Genomic DNA, 20,964 nt, shown 5'->3' on the forward strand with positions numbered 1-20,964 from the left:
TATTGGAGGACACCCTCCACTGTATTACATTGAATTATTATTATTTGTTAAAATGAAGTCTCTAATTAACGAAAATCCTGTCTAGCAAGAACCCGTCGTCTAATATTAGCCTGTGCGGACTGCAGAGGGTAATCTGGAACGACACTTTACGCACATGCATTACGCCCCTTTTTCAATATCGAAACTCGTACAAATGTTGCGATAAAATGCTTAAAAAACGCAACGAACCTTGAAATACGCATACCGGTACTTATTATCGTATATACCACAGGTGTTGGACGCGTTTCCAATTCACTGAAACACTATCGATATGTCATAAAACAACATTTGTTTGACATATTGATAGTGTTTAAGTGAATTGGCCACGCGCCTAACACCTGTGGTATGTACACTTATATATAAAAATATTTAAATAAATCATATAGCAATTAAAACTACTTTCAAATTATAATGACAGTGCTTATGAGACCATGTTCATTATTAAAAACATAATAACAAAGTAACGAAAATAATTATCATCATTTTCACCATTGTATTAAAGTATGAATCGCACCTTCACAATCAAAACATTAAATTGAATAGCAGATACAACAACATAATGTATGACAAACACATAAATTGAATATAAATTAATCAGGACAAATAACTCATCATTCTTGGTCAAAGACTTTCAGATTTTGATTGAAAACATAAGATTTACATGACTCCGTTTAAAGCGTTTCTTAGCAATATTTTCCTGACATCTGCTTTTATCCAGAGAGTTAAAGTAGGCTCCTATTTCAAGCTTGTTCACAAACTCCACGCTGTCATTAACAAAACTGATGAATGAATTATTGATTGACATGTAAGTAACTGTCGTTGAATGATTTGAAAGTATCATTGGATATTAATAAAACATTTGCTATTTGCATGGCTGACAGAGTTGCTAACATTACCTGGCCATTACGGGTCGTAATTTTCTTATTGATCTGCAGCATCAAAATGCGAATTTTCGGTCGATAGAGAAGTAGTCAGGACCAGGGACGTATTCGGAACTTTTTTAGTATTCGCATCATGCCGGGGGCAATCTTCCCTGGTAAACATTTTTTCCTTTGAAACGTCGTAGATGCCTTTAAGAGGTTATTAAACATATAAGTTCGTGTAAAAGTGCAGTTTTACATGAAATACAATACAGACAAATTGGATTTGATATGATACAGAAAGAAAAGTATAGCTTTTTAATTTTTTTAATCATCACGTAAGTGCGTAAGAATGTACCGGTGAGTCAAGGCATGCCGCGGACAAGAGAAATCAACACAATCGGAATCTATGCTAGTGGTTGTCACGTAAAGTCCATTCGATGTTACTGCATCATTAGCTGTACAATGTACCATCTCATTAAAGTACTTGTTTTATTCAATTATTTGCACACATTTTGACACTCTTCGTTCGAGCATATTTATCGCGATGTTTAATCAAAGATCGATCAATTATCTTGTTTATTGATAGATCTTTGGTTGAATTGCCCCTGCATTCAGCACAATTCCATTATCTCGTTGTTATCAAATACTGTGTCTAATACTGAATAACAACAGGTTTTCACAGACCACATTGAGCAGATTGTAGAAGAACCTGCATGCCTTCTACTAGTAGTAATATTGCGCAGTCATTTCTAGGAATAATTAAAGTGATATTATGGGCATTTTTCACTGTTGAATTGAGCTGAAAAGAATTAATAGGTCGAAAAAGTTATTTAAAGTGCGGTTACTGACCAATTATCTGCAACTCATATTGCTACCAGTTGTTTATATAAATATATTTTATATTCGATATTCTTACGTGACTCACCCAGTCCTCTTAGCCCAAATGATCCGTAAAACAAAATTGTGTCTATGTGTCGTATGAACGAATCTGCACTAAAACTAAATTTAGGTTCACATCGTACATGCATGATAAGTTGTCAAACGAAAGTACGGTTGATATTTAAATGCATTTTTTCCCTTTCCGGGATATTGTTTAAGTACGTTGATGCTGCATTAACAAATATAAGTGTCTATGAAGTGAAAACACCAAAAATAAACAACGGTTGCGATAGACACCTATAAACTGTTAGATGCCCATAATATCACTTTAAACTTCAAATACTCGCAATGACAGTAATTTGTCCTTAACATATTGTCAGAAACTAGATACTGTTTAGATATTAGCCAGTTCAATCATAATCATAATGTGAATGACAGACATTCGTTCCAAAGCTAATTTTGACACAGGTGGAAGTTCTTTCCTACGTTGTTTTGACAACCCGGACAATCGTTCCTACGTTACTCTGACAATTCAGACAATGGCTCATTCATTATTTTTACAGCCCGGACATTGGTTCTTACATTATGGCTACCCTGGTCATTTTTATCACTTTTTGTCGAAATAAATATTACATTCTGGGCAATTTTAACCGGTATTTTTCATTATTAAAATAGTGTGATATTTTACTATATTTATCATATTGATATTCAGTTTTAATAGTGTGATATTTAAATATTTTTATCATATTGTTATTCAGTTTTAAGAATTATTTGGTGAGCATGAGCATGATAATGTTACAAAATATTTGAATAGATCTACTTTCACTGAGATTTGTAATAAGCGAAGCCTTGCGGAAGTCGGGGCGACTTTAACTGCAGTGCCACCGTATTTGTAGACTTAAACGTGTGTTTATTTGCGTACAAGTGACCATCGAAGCATACCACAGGCTGACCTCTTGCAAATTCACTTCCAACATATACGTTTGAAATATTGTTTTAATGATAAGCATTTTACGTATTAAGCGGGTGCCAGTAAAAGAAAACTCCGTCATAAAGTAAGGCCTCGTCCTATAAATAGTGAACGTTAGTGTACGTAACAACATTATCAAAACAAGCATTTGCGCTGACCACAGCGGGGTTAAATAATGTTCCCGAAATATGCAAACTTTTGAGATTTATTATACATATATACATTTGTCACTTAAAATCACGTATAAGTAGTTATCAATATGCATTATAGGCAGTTCAATTTGCACCACGTCCTTTTTTGTACTTGTCTATAGAATTCTTAAATATTGTCATTCACTGTAACAGACAATGTATTTTATTAAATCAGAGACGTAGATAACACACCTCTTACACGATCGATCGTTCATAAAAGAATATCATAGACCATACATGAGAATAATACTTATATATTGCTATGTATTCTATTATACTGCTACTGTATATCTTTCTTGTTTTTTAAATTATCGATGCTTAGTCTTGAGACCACTTTTACTCTGATGGTCAAGGGCAACTCGTTTTGTTTATAAAGATGCAATAAAATTAATAAAATAAACACTAATCGTACTAAATATTATGTCGTTGAATTATTATGTTTGGTGTTAGAGTGGTTAATGTTTGTATTATAATTACTTATAAATGTATTGACTAAACACATTCCTTAATGCATCTGTTTGACTTTATTGTATCTTGTGTCAGTGCTCAAGAAACTCCCAAAATAAAAACAATTACAATCAACTATATTCTCTGCTAACGAAAGTTACACGTTTAGCCTCATTCTGAAATTCGACGCGTCAAGTAATATCTAAAAGTAGCAACAGTGGTAGTATTTTTAAACTGGTCAATTATGACACTTCTTGCAAAACGAAGCGGCAGAATTGACGTTAAGGCCGCCGACTTATAGGGTCTTTCATTATACTATATTGGTAATATAAACACTTCTTTCTTGGATTTTCCTGAATGTCCAGACTGGTAAAATAACGTTGGAACGAATGTTCTGGCTAGCAAAATAATGTAGGAAGCATTGTCTGACCTGTCAAAATAACATAGGAACGAATGTCCGGGTTGTAAAAACAACGTAGGGAAAAATGTCCGCCTGTGTGAAAATAAGCGTATGAACAATTGTTCATTGGAATGAATGTCCGGGATTCAAAAAGCAACTCTCTGAAAACATATGTATATAGTCATTTATGTTAGTGGATAATAAGGGTGTCCGAAATATTTGAATTACAAAAAATAAATATTTGTACTTAAAAAGACGGTGTCCGAAAAATAAGAGTGTCCGATAATTTAAAGTAATTACGGTAAATTAATATCTATACAGTTTAAAATAGCAAGATGTACTTGTTTATCCATTTTGACCATATAATGTAGAACAGTAAGACTTTATTGTCCCACCTTACCGTGCTCCAACCGGATATGCATGTCCCGAGTGTTTGATTGGTATGCAAATCTCGACTACATCAGACAAATCCGAAAATTGACCATTTTTGGTTTCAACTAACGAAAACTTGCTTCATTCAGAAGAAAGTGTTAGTTTCATGAGTGTTTAATCTAACATATACGACACACCCACGCGTTGCATCTGATTTTGTTTTTGTGAATAAGCTGCTGTTGTACTTATATAGCAATCGGATTAATTTATATCAAAGTAGAGTTAGAGGAGCTGTAACTGTTTAAATCCATTTAACATTATTATTGGATATATAACTCCTGCTTTATGTTTAAAGATACGTATTTGTTTTTCACTGCTTTGTTTTCAAAACTGACTATTTTAAAATCACTTACTTTTTGAAATCATAGATCTTGACGCACACGTAAAATTAATGGATACTGGTCTTATTAAGGAATATGAACACACATCGATAACAGTCATTACTCTGGCAGATAACAGTCAAACGGTTATTCATATATCAATTAGCAGAGCGCCAATGGCAACCATTACCTTCTAGTTTATAAAAAAAGACTAATATGGCGCAATAAAAACTTAACATTACTTTTGGTGGTTAAAATATTTTTTTTGGCTTTGATATCAGTATGTGTAATTATACACATAGAAGTTAATACAGTTCCCCAAATCAATACTTCAAGAGAACTGGTAGATGTTTTTTGATTACTGATTACTAAATTGTATTAAGGCAAATTTATTTATTAACTATCAATGTTGTTCTACAATTGATGACAATTTTATTTTCATCCAGTTTTCGTTACTGCACAAAGACACATAACACGTGTGAAAACTGACATCTGGATCCTGCTATAACTAGAAAAGTTCTTGAGCTGGGTGGATGAGATTCGATGTGTGGATAAAGACCATATAAGGAGTATGGATAATTTGTTTGTATGTTTGTCAGAACAAAATTGTGGCTGCTATGGCAACTTAAATATTGAAAATTAAACAAATATACGATGCGATAACCATAACATGATTTAAGCTCTTTAGATGAAATGTTGTCTATGCATAGTGTTTTGTTTGTTTCATTATATGTGTTTGATGTAGTGTAATTTAGAGGTATAGTGTTAGTGTAACATGATCAATCAATTAAGATTGATCACACTAGCGGTTAGACATGTTTGGTTCTTTTCATTCATCTGTTTTTTGCCTCTTGAATGTAATTTTATAGATTTATTTGTGAACACTGTAAGTTCATCATGGAGTCATGATCTTTCAATTTTAAAAAAGCATGTTCGGCAATGCATGAAACATAATCTAAAAAAAGTCCTATAAACAGTATATGGCCTTTTGCGCAAATATTTTTTATTTTGAAGTTAAATAGAGGTGTTTCATGGGGAGGGGGTGGGTTGCTTACAGTGTTATTTCTTAACTTGCGCAATTTTAAAAAATATGTACAAATACTGATATTTAAGAAAGAGCATATACTGCCATATAGTAACAATAAGTGACCCTGTCATAATTTGTGTGTGTGTAAGTATGATTGTATGATTGTGTTTTTTTCGCTTAACATCATATCAAGAGGACGTGTTTTGTGCGAACTTATAGCATGCGTTGAAAGGTCAATATCACAAAGGACACTGTTTGCACATATTCTTTTTATGTGTATAGTTGAACTAGATGGTCATGCGATGTCTATAATATTAGTATGCAGGAATGCTGAAACAAATGTTCACGTGGTCATCATACCGAGATGACATGTCCCACGTAAATGCCCCAAAATTGGTACTAAAGAGCATCGTATCAAGATGAAATGTTGTAGGCGAAACCATGTCACGCACTTTAAGGTCACGGACGCAGTAGACTCGTGTACTGATGAAAGTATATTTATTTACTTAATGATTTCATGACAGTGCATGTAAGTATTTCAAAATGATTTGGTACAAATGATTAAGATATTTAGACGAAGACGGGTACATCTGCCATGTCAGTGTCATCAAGATCATGGTCACAATTAGGTAATAATTCTGATGTAAAACATGTTACATACATTTTATAAATAAATTTAACATCATTTGGACTTTTTTTTAACAGGATAGGGTAGGCCAGTTGATAAAGCAATTGGCTTCAATATGAAGATCGAATGTTCGATTTCTAACCCGGCAAACAAACTTGTGTTGTAATTGATTAAATATTTTGATCTATGGCTATTGTCCATACTGTTGCGAAAACTCTTTAAAAATAAATAAAGTATACAATATATAGTGATAGTTTCTATGTTGTATTCACGCAATTTATGTTCACGAAAAAACTATTCCCTGTCCCGTGCTATACACGCACAGGCATCTATGTCATGTGAACATATTGTGTTCAGTAATATGACCATTAGCAGCTCAAAAGCTGCAATGTTTAAACTATTTGAATGCGTTTTAGGAGCGGCGCTTTAACTTTGTTGTTGTTGTGTAAGATAATTCAATCATACAAATGCAAAATATCGTTTGAGTATTACAAACAAATTTACAATTGCCAAGTTGACATTATCATTTGAATCCAGTACACGTAGGTAAGAGGACTATATAGACATTACTTTGTTCCATTAATCGGTCTGTTACTCTTTTTATTTGTCTGACCGTCTGTCTAGAAACATGTTTTATTGTACTCGTGCATCGAAGGATCTTTTATCGCGATTTCTAAAGATTTTGCATTAGGCAACGCAAATATTCTTCCTCGCAATATAATTTTCAAATATTCTTTATCCATCTCAATCTTTTAGTAATGTTTATTTATATGTTGTCTAAGGACTCATTATTGATCAATAATGAACATAAGGTCGAACTTGCATGTAAGCGAAAACATGTAGAGAGAAAACGGGCATTTATTCGAATTACACTCGAGCATAATATAAACATATTTACACAGAAATACATTAATATTAAAAATTATACCATTTACGTAAATTGTATATTGTGCCTAGATAAGTCTGTTTATGTCAGGGGAATATAGAAATAAAAGCAAAAAAGTATATAAAGACAAGTACGTGGTACTGTGACAACATCAATAATGTCAAAATGTCAACACAGGAAGGTACAAAAACTTATTATATAATAATATATTCACCATACACTGATTTAAAAAACATAAACAACAACAACTATCAATATGATGGTAAATGGGTGGCGTTGAATTATAAAATAAGATAGAATAGTGATGGAGTAAGAGACATGAATAACCAAAATAGTCAAACGTTCTTTAATATTGATATACACATTTATTATAATATTTTTTTCATAAAAACTCATATAGTGAAAAAGCCAGTAACAACACGATCTTTTTGATTTTTTTTAACTTTTTACCCCATATACACGTTACGTCAATGCCTGTATGAAATCTCTTAATGTTACCAAATTATCCATTAGTGATCTATTCAACAATTTCTGTCTGCAAGTCAAGGGGAAATAAATTACTGCTTAAAAACTTAAACATTTTCGTAAACCATAACTTAATATTAAGATAAATATTACCACAGATAAGATTTAACACGAATATTTTTTAGTACGATTTGCAGTCAGCGAGCTTAACTTCGCGAAACTTATTGACTTAAATATATGACACCATACTAAGCATTTCCAAAAAATATGCACAAGTTGTAATGCAAATAAATGAATTATTCCTTCTTTTTCCGTTTTAAAGTAAAATAATATATGTCGTTTCACTCATACCATGCAAATTTGATGTCAAAAGTTTAACAACAAATGGTTGAAAAGTTCAAAGATTTTAACAGAAATAAACAAACATAAGTTGCATATGGTCAGTGGATATCATTACAAATACTTTACAAAAAACATTACAAAATAGAAACGTATACATGCTGCAATACCAATGTATCTTAAGTCACGGTTTCTATGCAAAAAACCAACAAACACAACACAGCATACACATATTCGACTAAATATGAAGAGTTCTTGTTGTCTAGGAAGGTTCTACTGATGTAAGTTCAAAATATAATTCACCCTTAAAAGTCTTCTTTTATTCAATTGCTGATTTAAGGACTTATTTTAATATAAACACACACTTCTTTGTATAGCAATCCTTTATAATGCCACATTTAGACTGGATACATAACACATTTTCAAAATAAAATAACCTAAGAATAGCGAGCACTTTTGTTGTTACTCTTTATTTGATATTTCACATTTTTCATTGTTTGCGGTTTTAAAATCATATGTGGACAATGATTCGAAGCGTTTCTCTCAGCACAGCACACTTTCATTATTTCTAACAACTAATTACATGCATTTTGAGTAATATTATTCTCATTTTCAACATATTTAAACAACTAGAAATATAGAAAACTGATTGTTTTAGTTTATCCATTTAAAACAGCTGTCACACGTTATCCCGATGTCAAACATAATTTTTAAAATTACTTTATAATAACACAAAGTAACTTTTTTATCTTACTGTTCAGTTCTGGCACAATTTATATATAGCATTCCTACAGATTTACACAACCACACCAAACGGTTATTCTTTCCTCATAATATACAATATGCACATTTAGTCAGTTTTGTTATTACTTGCATCAAAGCAATTGCTCTATTTAATCAGTTTTATTATTACTTACATAGAAGCAATTGCTCTATTTTGCAAATGTTTTGTTTGTTTGTATATTTATGGCTTTCGCCGCTTTCAACAGTATTTCAGTGTTGTCAAATTTGAGACAGCGCTCTATCGCCTTAGCTAGCCGGCCATAACCCCCGTTTTGGCTATTGAAGATGGTCATAGGAGAACTCTCCCACATTGATATAGTCTGGCTCCTCTATCATTTCAAGTGTCGTTGCCACATCGGCATACTCTGTAGGCTCATAGCAGTCTGGTTTCGTGGCGAATGCCCTACACTTTTCGAGAAAATCTATGTCGAGATCGGCGTATACGATATCCGAACCAGTAGCACCCTGATATTACAAAACACATGCTTATACAATCTTATACAATCTTTCCTTTACAAATGTGATGAACTAGTATATTTCAAAATAATCGCGATTGTGCGTTGTTGACTTTACTAGAAAATAAGAATAAACATTATATGTTTAACCTGTTCTTCAATTTGTGGATATGCCATTTGAAATTGACGTTCATTATCATTGATTGGATCACCATCTACCCATTGTCCGCGGCAAGCTGAAGATAAAAAGAAGAGTATGACGAAAGCGCATAGTGTTTCGATTCCCCTTCCCCCATATACATCACTATCACGTTCTTAAGAACAATAGTCGCGTGAAATATAAATGACTTTTCGATTGTAACAATCAATTCATACAATTATTTTTATTATATTGTATGGACTATCTTATGTGCTGGTTGGTGGTTTTGCGGATAAAATGAATGCATGACACGATGTTACTTAACTAAGGTTTTTTAGCGTCGACTCAAACATCAGACTGATTATAAACGTGTTTTGCCTAGTTTATCAGTATACATATTGCATGGCCATTACACAGTCAATACAAAATAAGTATTTTATTGATTTAATCGTTATATCAAGTTTAATTATCTTTGTCATGAGTTTCTTGGATCTTATGTTGCATATTTACGCAATACAACATCGTGTACACATCCTAAATCGTTTTCAGTAAGCACGCATTGTTCACATGCAAAAAGAGAACCAGTAAAAGTTATATATAACTACTTAATATATTAGTTAAGTGTCAAACAAAATTAATAATATAATAATTAATTGTCAAACAAAATTAAGTTCTTTTTAGGAATGGCATCGAATACCGAGATCGGTATTTAATATTTGCTTTTTCGTTAATTCGAATATTTGAATATTCGCATAATGTGGGTATTATTTGCTTTAAGCTTATGATAAGTTTGTGTTGTGTCGTATTAAAATAAAGAAATTGTGCTCTTATGTGCATTAATTATAAACGAAATAAACAATTGCAAGATCTATTTTGATTAAACTTGTACTCAAAAGATTTAAAAAAAAGCACCATCAACAAAGAAAAGCTGAGCTTAACATGCATTTATAATAACTGAGTTATTACATTGAGCCAAAAGTCTCATATGTAAGGATTAAATTCGTAACCTCGCGTCTATTACTGTTTTCACTGTCTTAAAGTCTTAAAGCTCAACATAGTTGTAATAACCAATTAACTGTTATGGTTTACTCCTGATGTTATTGTGTATTATTGGCGACGTTACGAGTGTCGTTTGACACAGAGCTGTTGTTTGAGTATACAAGTCCGAAAATTGACACGGGGAAAATATCGAGATTTGAGTTTACAACTTTTGTAGCTGTTCTACAATGTTTTTGAGTTTCAACAGTTTAACAATTTCACACTAATCCTTCGATACGGACTATTGAAATCACTGTGCAAATTCAATTGAAGGGGTTGTTACACTTTTATTATTTTGACCGATAATAATTCCTACAAATGAGAAATTATTGGGTTAAAAAATAATTAAAGAATATTCAAATGGCATTTTAAATATTCGAATGGCAATTATTCGACTAGTTTTGCCACACGTATCTAGCTTATTTGCTCTGCACGCAAACTCGCGAAAGCTCGTTCTTAAGGTAATCTTAGACACGCTAAATACATAAGAACTCTAAATTAACACTAACCTATTATTCTCTGTACATACAAAGAAATAAATAATCTTAAACAAAAACAGTCTTAAATTGTTGAGACACGATAAAAGCTTATATTACCGGCCGGAGGTATCTCGTTCTGTTGTATCTCTTGTGTTTTCGGTTGGCTGAAACAGTTAAATTAAATGTATGCATTTCTTAAAAAATGCATATGATATTACATGTATTGTTTTATGTGTAAGCAGGTGTGACAAAATACTAGAAAATTATTTTATATTAATATTTGTTACGTGAATGTGGTACACTTTTCTACTTTTCATCATAGGTTTTATGTTTGCTTTTAATTTTAGTACATTTCTGCGCGTGTTTTATGGAAACGAATACTGGATTTCATTAATTAAGTGGAGTAATGTTGACCCATGCCACTTTGTTTTAGATTTAAAATAAAACTGTTATTGGTCTTGCTAGTGTTATACCCCGGTTACGAAGTTAATGGGGTATACTATAAACATCACGGACGTCTGTCGTTCTTTCAATATACACAAACTTGTCAAACGATTTTGTAAATGGGCACAATGTGCAAATCTTTTCAGTTAACTGCAACGAGTGAAACACTGTATATAAAGAAACTTGGAGGGATACTAATTGTATCAGAGAGGTTTACACTGAACGATGGTGTTTGACTCAAATGATTCATTCATCAGAATTCTAAACAATGACACCATTTCTTGTTCCGGAAATTATGTGCAAATACTGAACACAAAGATAATCTTTTTGACGCAGAGATCCGGATAAGATGCGAGCACTTTCATTACGCCGTGGAAATGATTAAGTGGCATATCGTCTAATTTTGACATTATTTATGACCAGAATAAACATTTGGAAATAAATTCATACCTTACTTCTTTAATTTCATAAATAGTGGATTGAATTTAAATAACAAATCAATTAAACTTAACATTTTCCCTGTAATATTGAATAAGACTTGATAAGTTCTCCGAACGATGTTTTTCTTTTTAAACAAAAGACCAAATACCAAACATCGATTAAATATAACCCCATACAATGGGGAGTGTTAATGTACGAACACATTCTCAAAGCTATGCGTATTTATCACCAGTACAAATATTTAATCAGTAGCATTAGTGATGCTTCATTATCAAATTCAAAGACTTAATATTCCTTGTAGTAATTGGTGTTTGAGTTAAAAAGAAAGTAGTATATAGTGATATTCTTAAGCGTAAACCACGAGGTTTTCGTTTAATAACTTTAGTTTGCATGATGAAATGTGGGATATATCAAACTAACATTTGTAGCCTTGCTTGTTATGCCAATAAGGGCTAGCCGGTTCAAGGTCAAGGTCACTTTTACTTTATATAGAACACAATATAAAGTTTGGGTGGGGATACTGCACTGACATTTTGTTTGTAGCTAGCCTATTGATGGATCAAGCATGGTATTTCACAATTATTTAAATAAAGGTAATTAACTAGTAAAACGTTCAAAACCTGGTATTGTTACGCTAACATGTTTTTGTAAATGTAATATGAAAATATTTAGGCGTTAGTTGTTAAAATGCGATCAAGCTCAATATAAATAGCATTTTACATCCAGCTGTAACAGGTCTTATTTTGTATTAAGTTGTTTCCAATGCATAATTATGTCGTTCGCTGTCCGTTGTTCTCACCCGTTTGTTCACATGTTAATCGTTATCTTTTTATTATGAAAGGTTACCTATTATTTCAAAATGCTCAAATGAAACGAAATCAATTAGAATTACTCATGCGTTCAAGTGTTGCGAGCTTTGTTATTCAAGGCATGAAACAAAACAGACCACAATAGAAGGTGAAAGTTACCAATGTAAGGAAGTTAATTAATAATAGATTGTACTTATTTGCTGCTAGACAAGGAAGAACAGTCTCCTTGTTAACAAGAGGTTGCATATGACCAGTGATGTTTTCAATACCGATATATCTTTTCATGTGGTCATATATGTCCGCAAATGGGATCTTTACACTACCATAAACAATCTATAAGATAACTTTATACGAATCTATTATAGTCGATGAATTAAAAATATATATTTCAGATTTGATAAAAAGAAACTAAGTTGGTATCTTTATTATAACATGAGCTCTTTGGACTTGAAAGCACGTGGCAACCGTGCAATACAATATTCAGAATTAAACGAAACTATCACTTACCTTGCCTTTTGCCGTTTCCTGGATATAGAATACAGAACAACTGCAAAAGATTTATTAATAGTATCAGTTATAATATTAGCTTAAATAATGAGATATGTGTCTTGTTCTAATAAAACTGGGCATAATGCATGTGCGTAAAGTGTCATCCCAGATTAGCCTGCGTAGTCTGCACAGGCTAATCAGGGACGACACTTTCCGCCTAAACTTGATTTTCGGTAAGAAGGGACTTCCTTGAAACTTAAATACCATAAAAGCGGAAAGTGTTGTCCCTGATTAGCCTCTGCGGACTGCACAGGCTAATCTGGGACAAAACTTTACGCACATGAATTAAGCCCAGTTTACTCAGAACACGACACATATTATCAGTTATAATATTAGCTTAAATAATGATATATTATGCAAGCATGATAATTCGTTTCTGTTGACTTCATTGTGTTAAATTGTATCACCGAAAGGCGCAGTTATTCTTGATTTCTCTCTGTATGTGCTTCTTTCCAAGTTTATTAGGTCTAACACTGCATTTTGTGCGGACACGGAGTTTGTGCCAAAAAACATGAAACGCTTCTTTATGTATTTATAAACTAAATACGATTATAACTTCTTAAAACAGTATTTATTGTTACAGAAAATTGAAAGACATTTACCAAATAAAAATACAAATAAAACATTCCAACTGCGGACAAAACCTGATTTTGGTGTTTAAATATTATTAAGTGAGCTGTCATGAGTTGTTTTTATACTTTGAAAGGTTTACATTTTGAAGGGAGTGTTATTTAAATGGGCCTGATAAAAAAACTTTGTAAAAAAACTGAATTAAACAAACAGACTAAAGGCAATACATTGCGGATAAAACTAGCTTTATTTGATAAGAAAATACTGTATGCATTATGAGATAACAATGTTTTTATAATTTTGGGCCCGTTTTTAGTTCTTTTTAATGTTCTCATTTGGCTTCAATATTGCGAGTGTTTTATGTAAAAATGGTAAGACGGGGCTTTAACCAAGCATGATAAAGCAATTGGTTTTAGCGGATTTTACTCTAATTTTTTTGTAAGACTTTTAATTTTGATGCCCATTAATAGGTTCTTTCTGACTTTCATTTTGATGTTCATTTGTTACCGTATAGTTTCTCATTATATATAACATAATATTATATTAACTCAATGAATATATTTAAGTACGCTGCAATAACATAAGAGATACAGTTTGACTAAGACATTGATGTGTGACGTACCTTTGACGGTGATTACAACGGTAGCAATAATGACAACCACTACAGAAGCTGCCAGAGAACCGATCCAAGCAAAACGTATTGGGAAACTGCTTTCATCTAATTAAATAAAAAAATACTACTACTACTAATAATGATAATAAAAATAACATGAACAGGAATATGAACGTTGTATAAAGAGCAAAATTATTGAAACGTGTTATAATTTTAATGTAAATTTCTCATAAACACATCATAAAGTAAATGATCAACAGATGTTCTGTTTAAAAAGACGGTTAAATGATCGTAAAAAAACAATGTTTAATATAAATAAAAAAATATATATACATCGTTTAAAATACATTAAATGGTCACTGAAGTGAATTAAATTACCGACTATATTTCCAGTGTCTTTATCTCCACTAGGCGTCAACGAAGATATTCCTCCAGAGGTAAATGCTGCAAAACTACGAAGTCTTTATAAACAGGAAATATAATTTATTTTTTACAATTTTTTTGCTGTATTGTAATAAATTTGTGTGTTATAACACTCACGATGAAATGGCATATTATTATTAAAATCCAGCAGAAGCATAATAAGCTTATATATTTGCATATGAAGACATATACACATCGCAAAGGCATATACACATCGTAGGGTAAAACAATTCACCCACTTGTATACAAAGACAGGATTTAAAGTGTTAGCAATTAGCTTCTCCTTTGTGTTTATAATTAAAATTAAATTACAATTCCAAAATCTGTTGAGTAAAGTTAAACAATGAGAGCATTTTAACGCGAGATACCAACAAAATGTACCTGTTATTTCCACAATGAAATCTTCCTTCATGGAAACATTATATTCATGACAGACAACATGGCAACTGATCATAAATTCTGTCGTGTTCGGTGATACGTTGACGTAAATCCAAGAACCGATGTCATATAATTGTTTGGACTTTGTTGTGTTATGTATGTCAAAACAATTTTTGTCAGAAGACCACTCAATTCTGCAATCATCTGTGGAGTCATATGCTTTGCAACCAATATGAAACTGGTACCAAGAGGCAACATGGTCAGGATTCGGTGGTCTGGTCATATTCAGACGAGACGGGGGATCTGAATTGAACGGTGTACCATATATTGAAGCGTTTTCTATCAATATATAAATAAAACCATTTTTAACACTGAACAGATTTTCTACAAGTTGGTTTGTACAGCATGATTTCGTGGTATCGAGTGAGAAATATTTTTTACACACTAATTGTTTTATTCAAATTATGTGAACATGATTTGTGTCGTCTAGGACAGTCAATCGAAAGAGTTTGCTCAATTACTATTTTGAGTCGTGGAAACACGTACACAGTTATTAAGTATACACGTTTTCTGAAATAACGTGTACTATTTTTGTCTTGCAAGTAAAGTCAGATCATTAATATCAACCGTATACAGAAACACTGTAAAACATATACTTACATGCGTAAGAAAGAATCTGGCTAGTGGAATTTACTTGCGTATGCTTCTGATTATTTGTTGTTGCAATAGACGTACAATTGACTGCTGTATTGCTCAAACGTCTATCCAAATGAAGCTGTTTAACTAATCTACTAGTGTACAAATGACTTGAATCGTTCAAAAAGTCAATCTGCTCTGCATCGTCAGCTATTTCGCTATTTATGGTCAACTGAAGTTTAGACGGGGGTCTACCGCTTTTTGCGGTGCATGTTATGTTCACTAATTCTCCAAACCTTTTCTTAGGGATGTTCAAATAAAGCTCAGCGGGTGGAACTGAAGTGTACAGAACATTATCGATTTAATAATTTCGCACATAGAATCTACCAATTGTCTAGTAGTTGTTATTTGTGACATCGGACATAAGAAGCATAGTATTGTTAACCGTTTTTTAAGGTATTGTTCAATGTAAAAAGCTTTTGACAGTTGAGCGTATTAAATATATTATAATATGAATATGTTACTTGTTAACTCTGTAAGGTATGGAGAGGGATGCCCGCGACCCTCACATACCTATTGACGAGGATAATATATTGAATGGAAAAAAGTCCGCACACATAGTCTTCTACGACTATTAATGCGTGCATGTATGTCTAGTTCAGTAGATGAATTGTGTACTATTTCAAATTTCGGCTTTGTAAAGTATTTACGTATGAGGTGTATATAATTCTTTAAAAAATACTTTACCTATAAAGTAGAGGGACCTGTTCGTTTTGAAAAATCGTTCGACAGTTGTCATGAAATCCAGCGTAACATGTAATTGTTTGCATATGCCATGCACTATTCACGCCATTTGTGGTGTACACGATCTCATTCCTCTGTGACAACCTATGAAAAGGCAAACTGTTGTTTCCAACTCGTATTTGAACGTCGTCGCTAGATGACTTGCAATTAAACACTCTCTCCGGGGTTCACACACACACAGTTTACACATCCATCTAATGAGCAAAGCGGGCCTAGAACTGGGTTACCTAGAATAAATAAAACAAGTGTGTACTATGCGTTGACATATCGTAGATTTGTTGTCGAAGAGTTATAGTTATTCGGTTTTAAATTATTTGTTTCAACCGATCTCTGTCGAACGCTGCTGAAACATTGACACCGTTTTCTGACTCAAACCGGTGCTCGGTTTTCTTGGAATGATTCCCTACTAGAGATACAATAATCGACGTTCGTATTCTTTGACATCTCGGCCTTTAATGTGAGATACCTAATTGAATGGATTTACATGTACATAAACTCACCTACAAAAACGGACACACTTTTAGTCCTTGGCAACGAGCGTGTTCTTTTACATTCCAGTGAATATTCCGTTCGTTCAGTAATGTTGAAAATAGAAAGAATGAAATGCCTGTTCAACGAAACATCTTTTTCTTCGAAAGCACCGCGTTTGAGTTTGATGACACCGAGAGCCGTGCGCCATGCTCGGTGAAAGTCTTGTTCACGATCTAGAATGTCTTGTGTTGGATAGTATGCAATCCGGGCAGTATCGCCAATCTTTTTGGGAAATTCAAAGACGGATAAATGACCACACTCATTGTCAAATTCTGCAAGCAAAAAAACTAGCCATAACGTATCAAAGTAAAAGTGAAACATAAGTTCTATCAGCAGGGCCATAAGGAATATAATCGTTCAGGAATGGGAAATGTACACTATATCGAAATGTTCAAAATATAATCTATATATCTACTAGCTAAGAGCCTTACCTTATTGAAGTGAGTGATGTAATCAAGTGATTACACCGTAAGGCATGTCCGTGTAGTTTGGATATAAATTTTTCATACAAAATAATAGTGCCCATTGGGTCATTGTCGAGCTGAAATGGCTTGAAGTCACCCTGAGGTGACTAGAAACTGATTCATGTCACCCTGAGGTGACTTCAAGCCGATTCTAGTCACCCGGTCGGCTTGAAGTCACCTCAGGGTGACATGAATCGGCTTGAAGTCACCCTAGGGTGATAAGAATCGGCTTCTAGTCATCCCCGGGTGACTTCAAGCCATTTCAGGTCGACAATGACCCATTGAGCTTTAATAGTAGGGAAAATTTACCAAGATTCGGACAAACACTATGTTCTACAATAGTTCGGATGTGTTTATGATTTTTAAATATATTCCACCAATTATCGACCTTTAAATATTACCGCCACTTACAATAGCGCCGAAATTAATATACAACAAAAACAATGAGAAAATAGGATCCGATTATCTTGAAAATTGATGGACGCCTCACTATGAACTGCCAATGAGTTAAGATGTGAATACTTGAATTGTGAAGATTATTTTGCACAAAAATTCACTGAAAACGCAAACTCAATGGTACTTAAATTACATGTAAAGGCATTAATATACATAACACTATAATCAGGATAAGAATAAGAAAGTCAAATACTAGAAAATAAAGTATGTTAATTGCTGAGTTTATAATGTGTGTTTTATTGATATTGCAATTGGTTCGTTATATAGTTGTAAATTTTCTACATAGCTTTATATATAAATTCGAATTAACATTCAATCCCTAGCCTAACTCCTATTTTTTGAACACTGTCCGAACGATGTTTATTACCATTTGATAAGAGCTTGCCTCGGATCAAGTCGATTCTCTATACGGATATTGTACTAAAACCGGCAGTTATTACCACCGCTATCGATAAACGACAACTATTCAATTGTGAAATAAAATTAAGGTGACCGGCGTATTGAGTTTGAAATAAATTAACTCGTCCATATAGGTACACACAATTATACCACAATAAGCGTTATAGGCTGAGTGTTTACTATGAAATCTGTAGATCGGAATAGGCAGTTTAACTTAAGATATAATGTCCGAACAATTATATTTTTATTGTATCTTAACATGGCTAATTTTGATGACTTAAAATCATCAGAAACGTCAACATAGCTTGTTGAAACGGGCTTGGTTGTTCGTTCTATGTTTGTTCCATCATACAAACATATATTGGAGACAGGTATTGACATGCAGTTAAGAATTTAAGCGCATATAAATCATTCAACTTTAGTCAGAATATATATAAAATTTAATCATTAAAAGATAAGTGTCTTATTTCCAGCAAAGATTGACTAAAACAAATGTTGAATAAAGAGCCGTCAAAGCATGTCACATACACATGACTATCACGTAAAGCTCAAGTTAACATGGCATCCAGAACACCCTTCTATAAAATTGTAGAATTAAATACAATCTGCAGAAAGTTAATGAAAGAAGTTCACTGAAAATGTTAGCTTTCATATAATCGTCTATGATTTGACAGTCTTATAATATTATGAAAATGGAAGTTTAATTTAAAGAAACGTTTTTTCGCTCTAGTCTATTCGTTTTAAGTTTTGTTTTAATTTTTTTTTGTCAACGAAATCTTTACGCACATCGTCCTTGAATATTATGACGAATATGACATACCTTGCAATGAAACAACGATGGTATTTGAAACACTCTTATTGTACTCGGCGTAAACAAGCGCTTTGTCCAAACTTTTGTTGACTCGTTTAACATCCATCCACACTCCATCTCTTTTTTCGTAGTGCTTATATTCAGTTGCAAATATAGATCTGATGTCATGGAATTCTGTTCTTTGCATATATTGAACTTTCCATTTAATTACATCGAGATTTTCAGATTAATGTCGTAATATTCGTCAAAATATGAAATGTCATATCTCTGTTGACAAATGTAGGAGTGACCACAGACAGTTCCCCAAACCGCTGCGCCTCTGTTCCATAATGTTCAACTACAAAATAACATAAAAAATATTTTGATAAATAATAAAGTATCAATTGCTCCTAAGCACACCTCTTTACGTTAACTCGTTTTATCGCCCTCTGGAGCTATATTATTACTTCGAATAGACATACAACATTACATAATGTGTGGTATTCAACACAATGCAAAACCATATAAACTGATTATTACATTATTTTTAATTCAAACCCATATAATTATTCGAGTGAGTTACTTTTATGAATGCTTGCGTATAAACATATATTTTTAAGCAAACAACAATACAGTATGAAACCATCTTACCTTTTATTATAAGTATAAACAAAATCATAGTTATTTTCATATTTAAAGAAATAAATAGATCCATTTTCTACATGTCAAGTGTGTAATAAAGATTAATATTTGTATCCACTTGCTAAATAGTTCCTTGTTGAAGACGTCACTGGTCTTTGTGAACACGATTGTCGTGTGAGTAGTGCTAGTTGCCGAGTTCGTAATTCATGCACGATTCTGTAACATAAGCTTCATATTTCGGTCAGTGAAATGTTTCATGGTGCAACTGTCTATAATATGCTTAAGCTTAAAACAAATCGCATTTTTGCAAATAAACGCACATTTATCGAAAATGAACTTCAAAATTGACCGATAATATCACATTTCAAGTAATTTGTAAAACGTATGATTTTTATTGCCTATAAATCTAGCCTGTCAAAACGTGTGTTGATTTACATTTCGTTTCTTTGCATCTGCATCAGCTGGAGATATTAACGCAGTGGATCGTAAAAGCGGGTGTTAAAAATAATCATAAACAAAGCAAGAAATGCTCTCTTTTTTCCTTAAAAACCCTCAATATTGTCAGTACGGTTTTATTTATACTTTTTGTATGGTTAAACAGTGTCGAAATTACTTTTTGAAACCAGAGATATATATAACAAAAATTCATGAAAAGTACGTATTAAGAACTTTTAAAGTCGAATTTCTTTAATTCATTCGTACATAAATGCGATAGTATATGCTTTACACTTTAAACAAAGGCAAACTCTTTGTGACCTATTTATAAAGAATGATCTATTTTTGTAAGGTCTATGGGTCTGCATTTGTTATTGTTTCATGTTAATTTAACTTAATATCAAATATCTGTATTTCGTGGTTCATTGTTCCTTGCAACAACATTTCCAAAAAAATGTACACAGTGTGTTTTATTTATAATTTAAAAAAAGTTTAGTGACAAGAGATTCCGAACGCATGTGTCACCGTTATGCTTATATGTTGGTGTGTGCAAACCCCAAACGAAGAATCAGACCAAAAGTTGCTATATTAACGACCTTTGTACTAAAGTCATAAGCTAACATACGTATTGAAAATATGTAACCCATCACATATCACCATTACAGATAGTTGTATTCCATTTCCTTAGTGTTCATCATGGGTGGTCATTAAACAAGGCCATGCAATGCAAAATTGCCATGCAATTTCGCATAATTATGCCACAATATCTACTTAGAGTCTCGGAATAATGTTTGCATGCA

General features: G+C 32.7%; 1 protein-coding gene across 1 annotated transcript; it reads right to left on the reverse strand.

Moving 5' to 3' along the window:
• Positions 1 to 7,036: 7,036 nt before the first annotated feature.
• Positions 7,037 to 19,876, reverse strand: LOC127873922 (uncharacterized). The gene is made up of 12 exons (XM_052418030.1): positions 19,739 to 19,876; positions 19,118 to 19,445; positions 16,948 to 17,250; positions 16,391 to 16,674; positions 15,668 to 15,979; positions 15,011 to 15,310; positions 14,585 to 14,650; positions 14,216 to 14,311; positions 12,982 to 13,021; positions 10,898 to 10,944; positions 9,275 to 9,360; positions 7,037 to 9,134 (listed from the first exon to the last, which is right to left on the reverse strand). Exons 4-12 carry the CDS (start codon positions 16,440 to 16,442, stop codon positions 8,946 to 8,948), a joined length of 1,188 nt encoding a protein of 395 aa, XP_052273990.1. The 5' UTR covers positions 16,443 to 16,674; positions 16,948 to 17,250; positions 19,118 to 19,445; positions 19,739 to 19,876; the 3' UTR covers positions 7,037 to 8,945.
• Between the last annotated feature and the right edge of the window lie 1,088 nt (positions 19,877 to 20,964).

The sequence above is a fragment of the Dreissena polymorpha genome, chromosome 3 (genome assembly GCF_020536995.1).
Source record: "Dreissena polymorpha isolate Duluth1 chromosome 3, UMN_Dpol_1.0, whole genome shotgun sequence".
Taxonomy (NCBI): Eukaryota; Metazoa; Mollusca; class Bivalvia; order Myida; family Dreissenidae; genus Dreissena; species Dreissena polymorpha.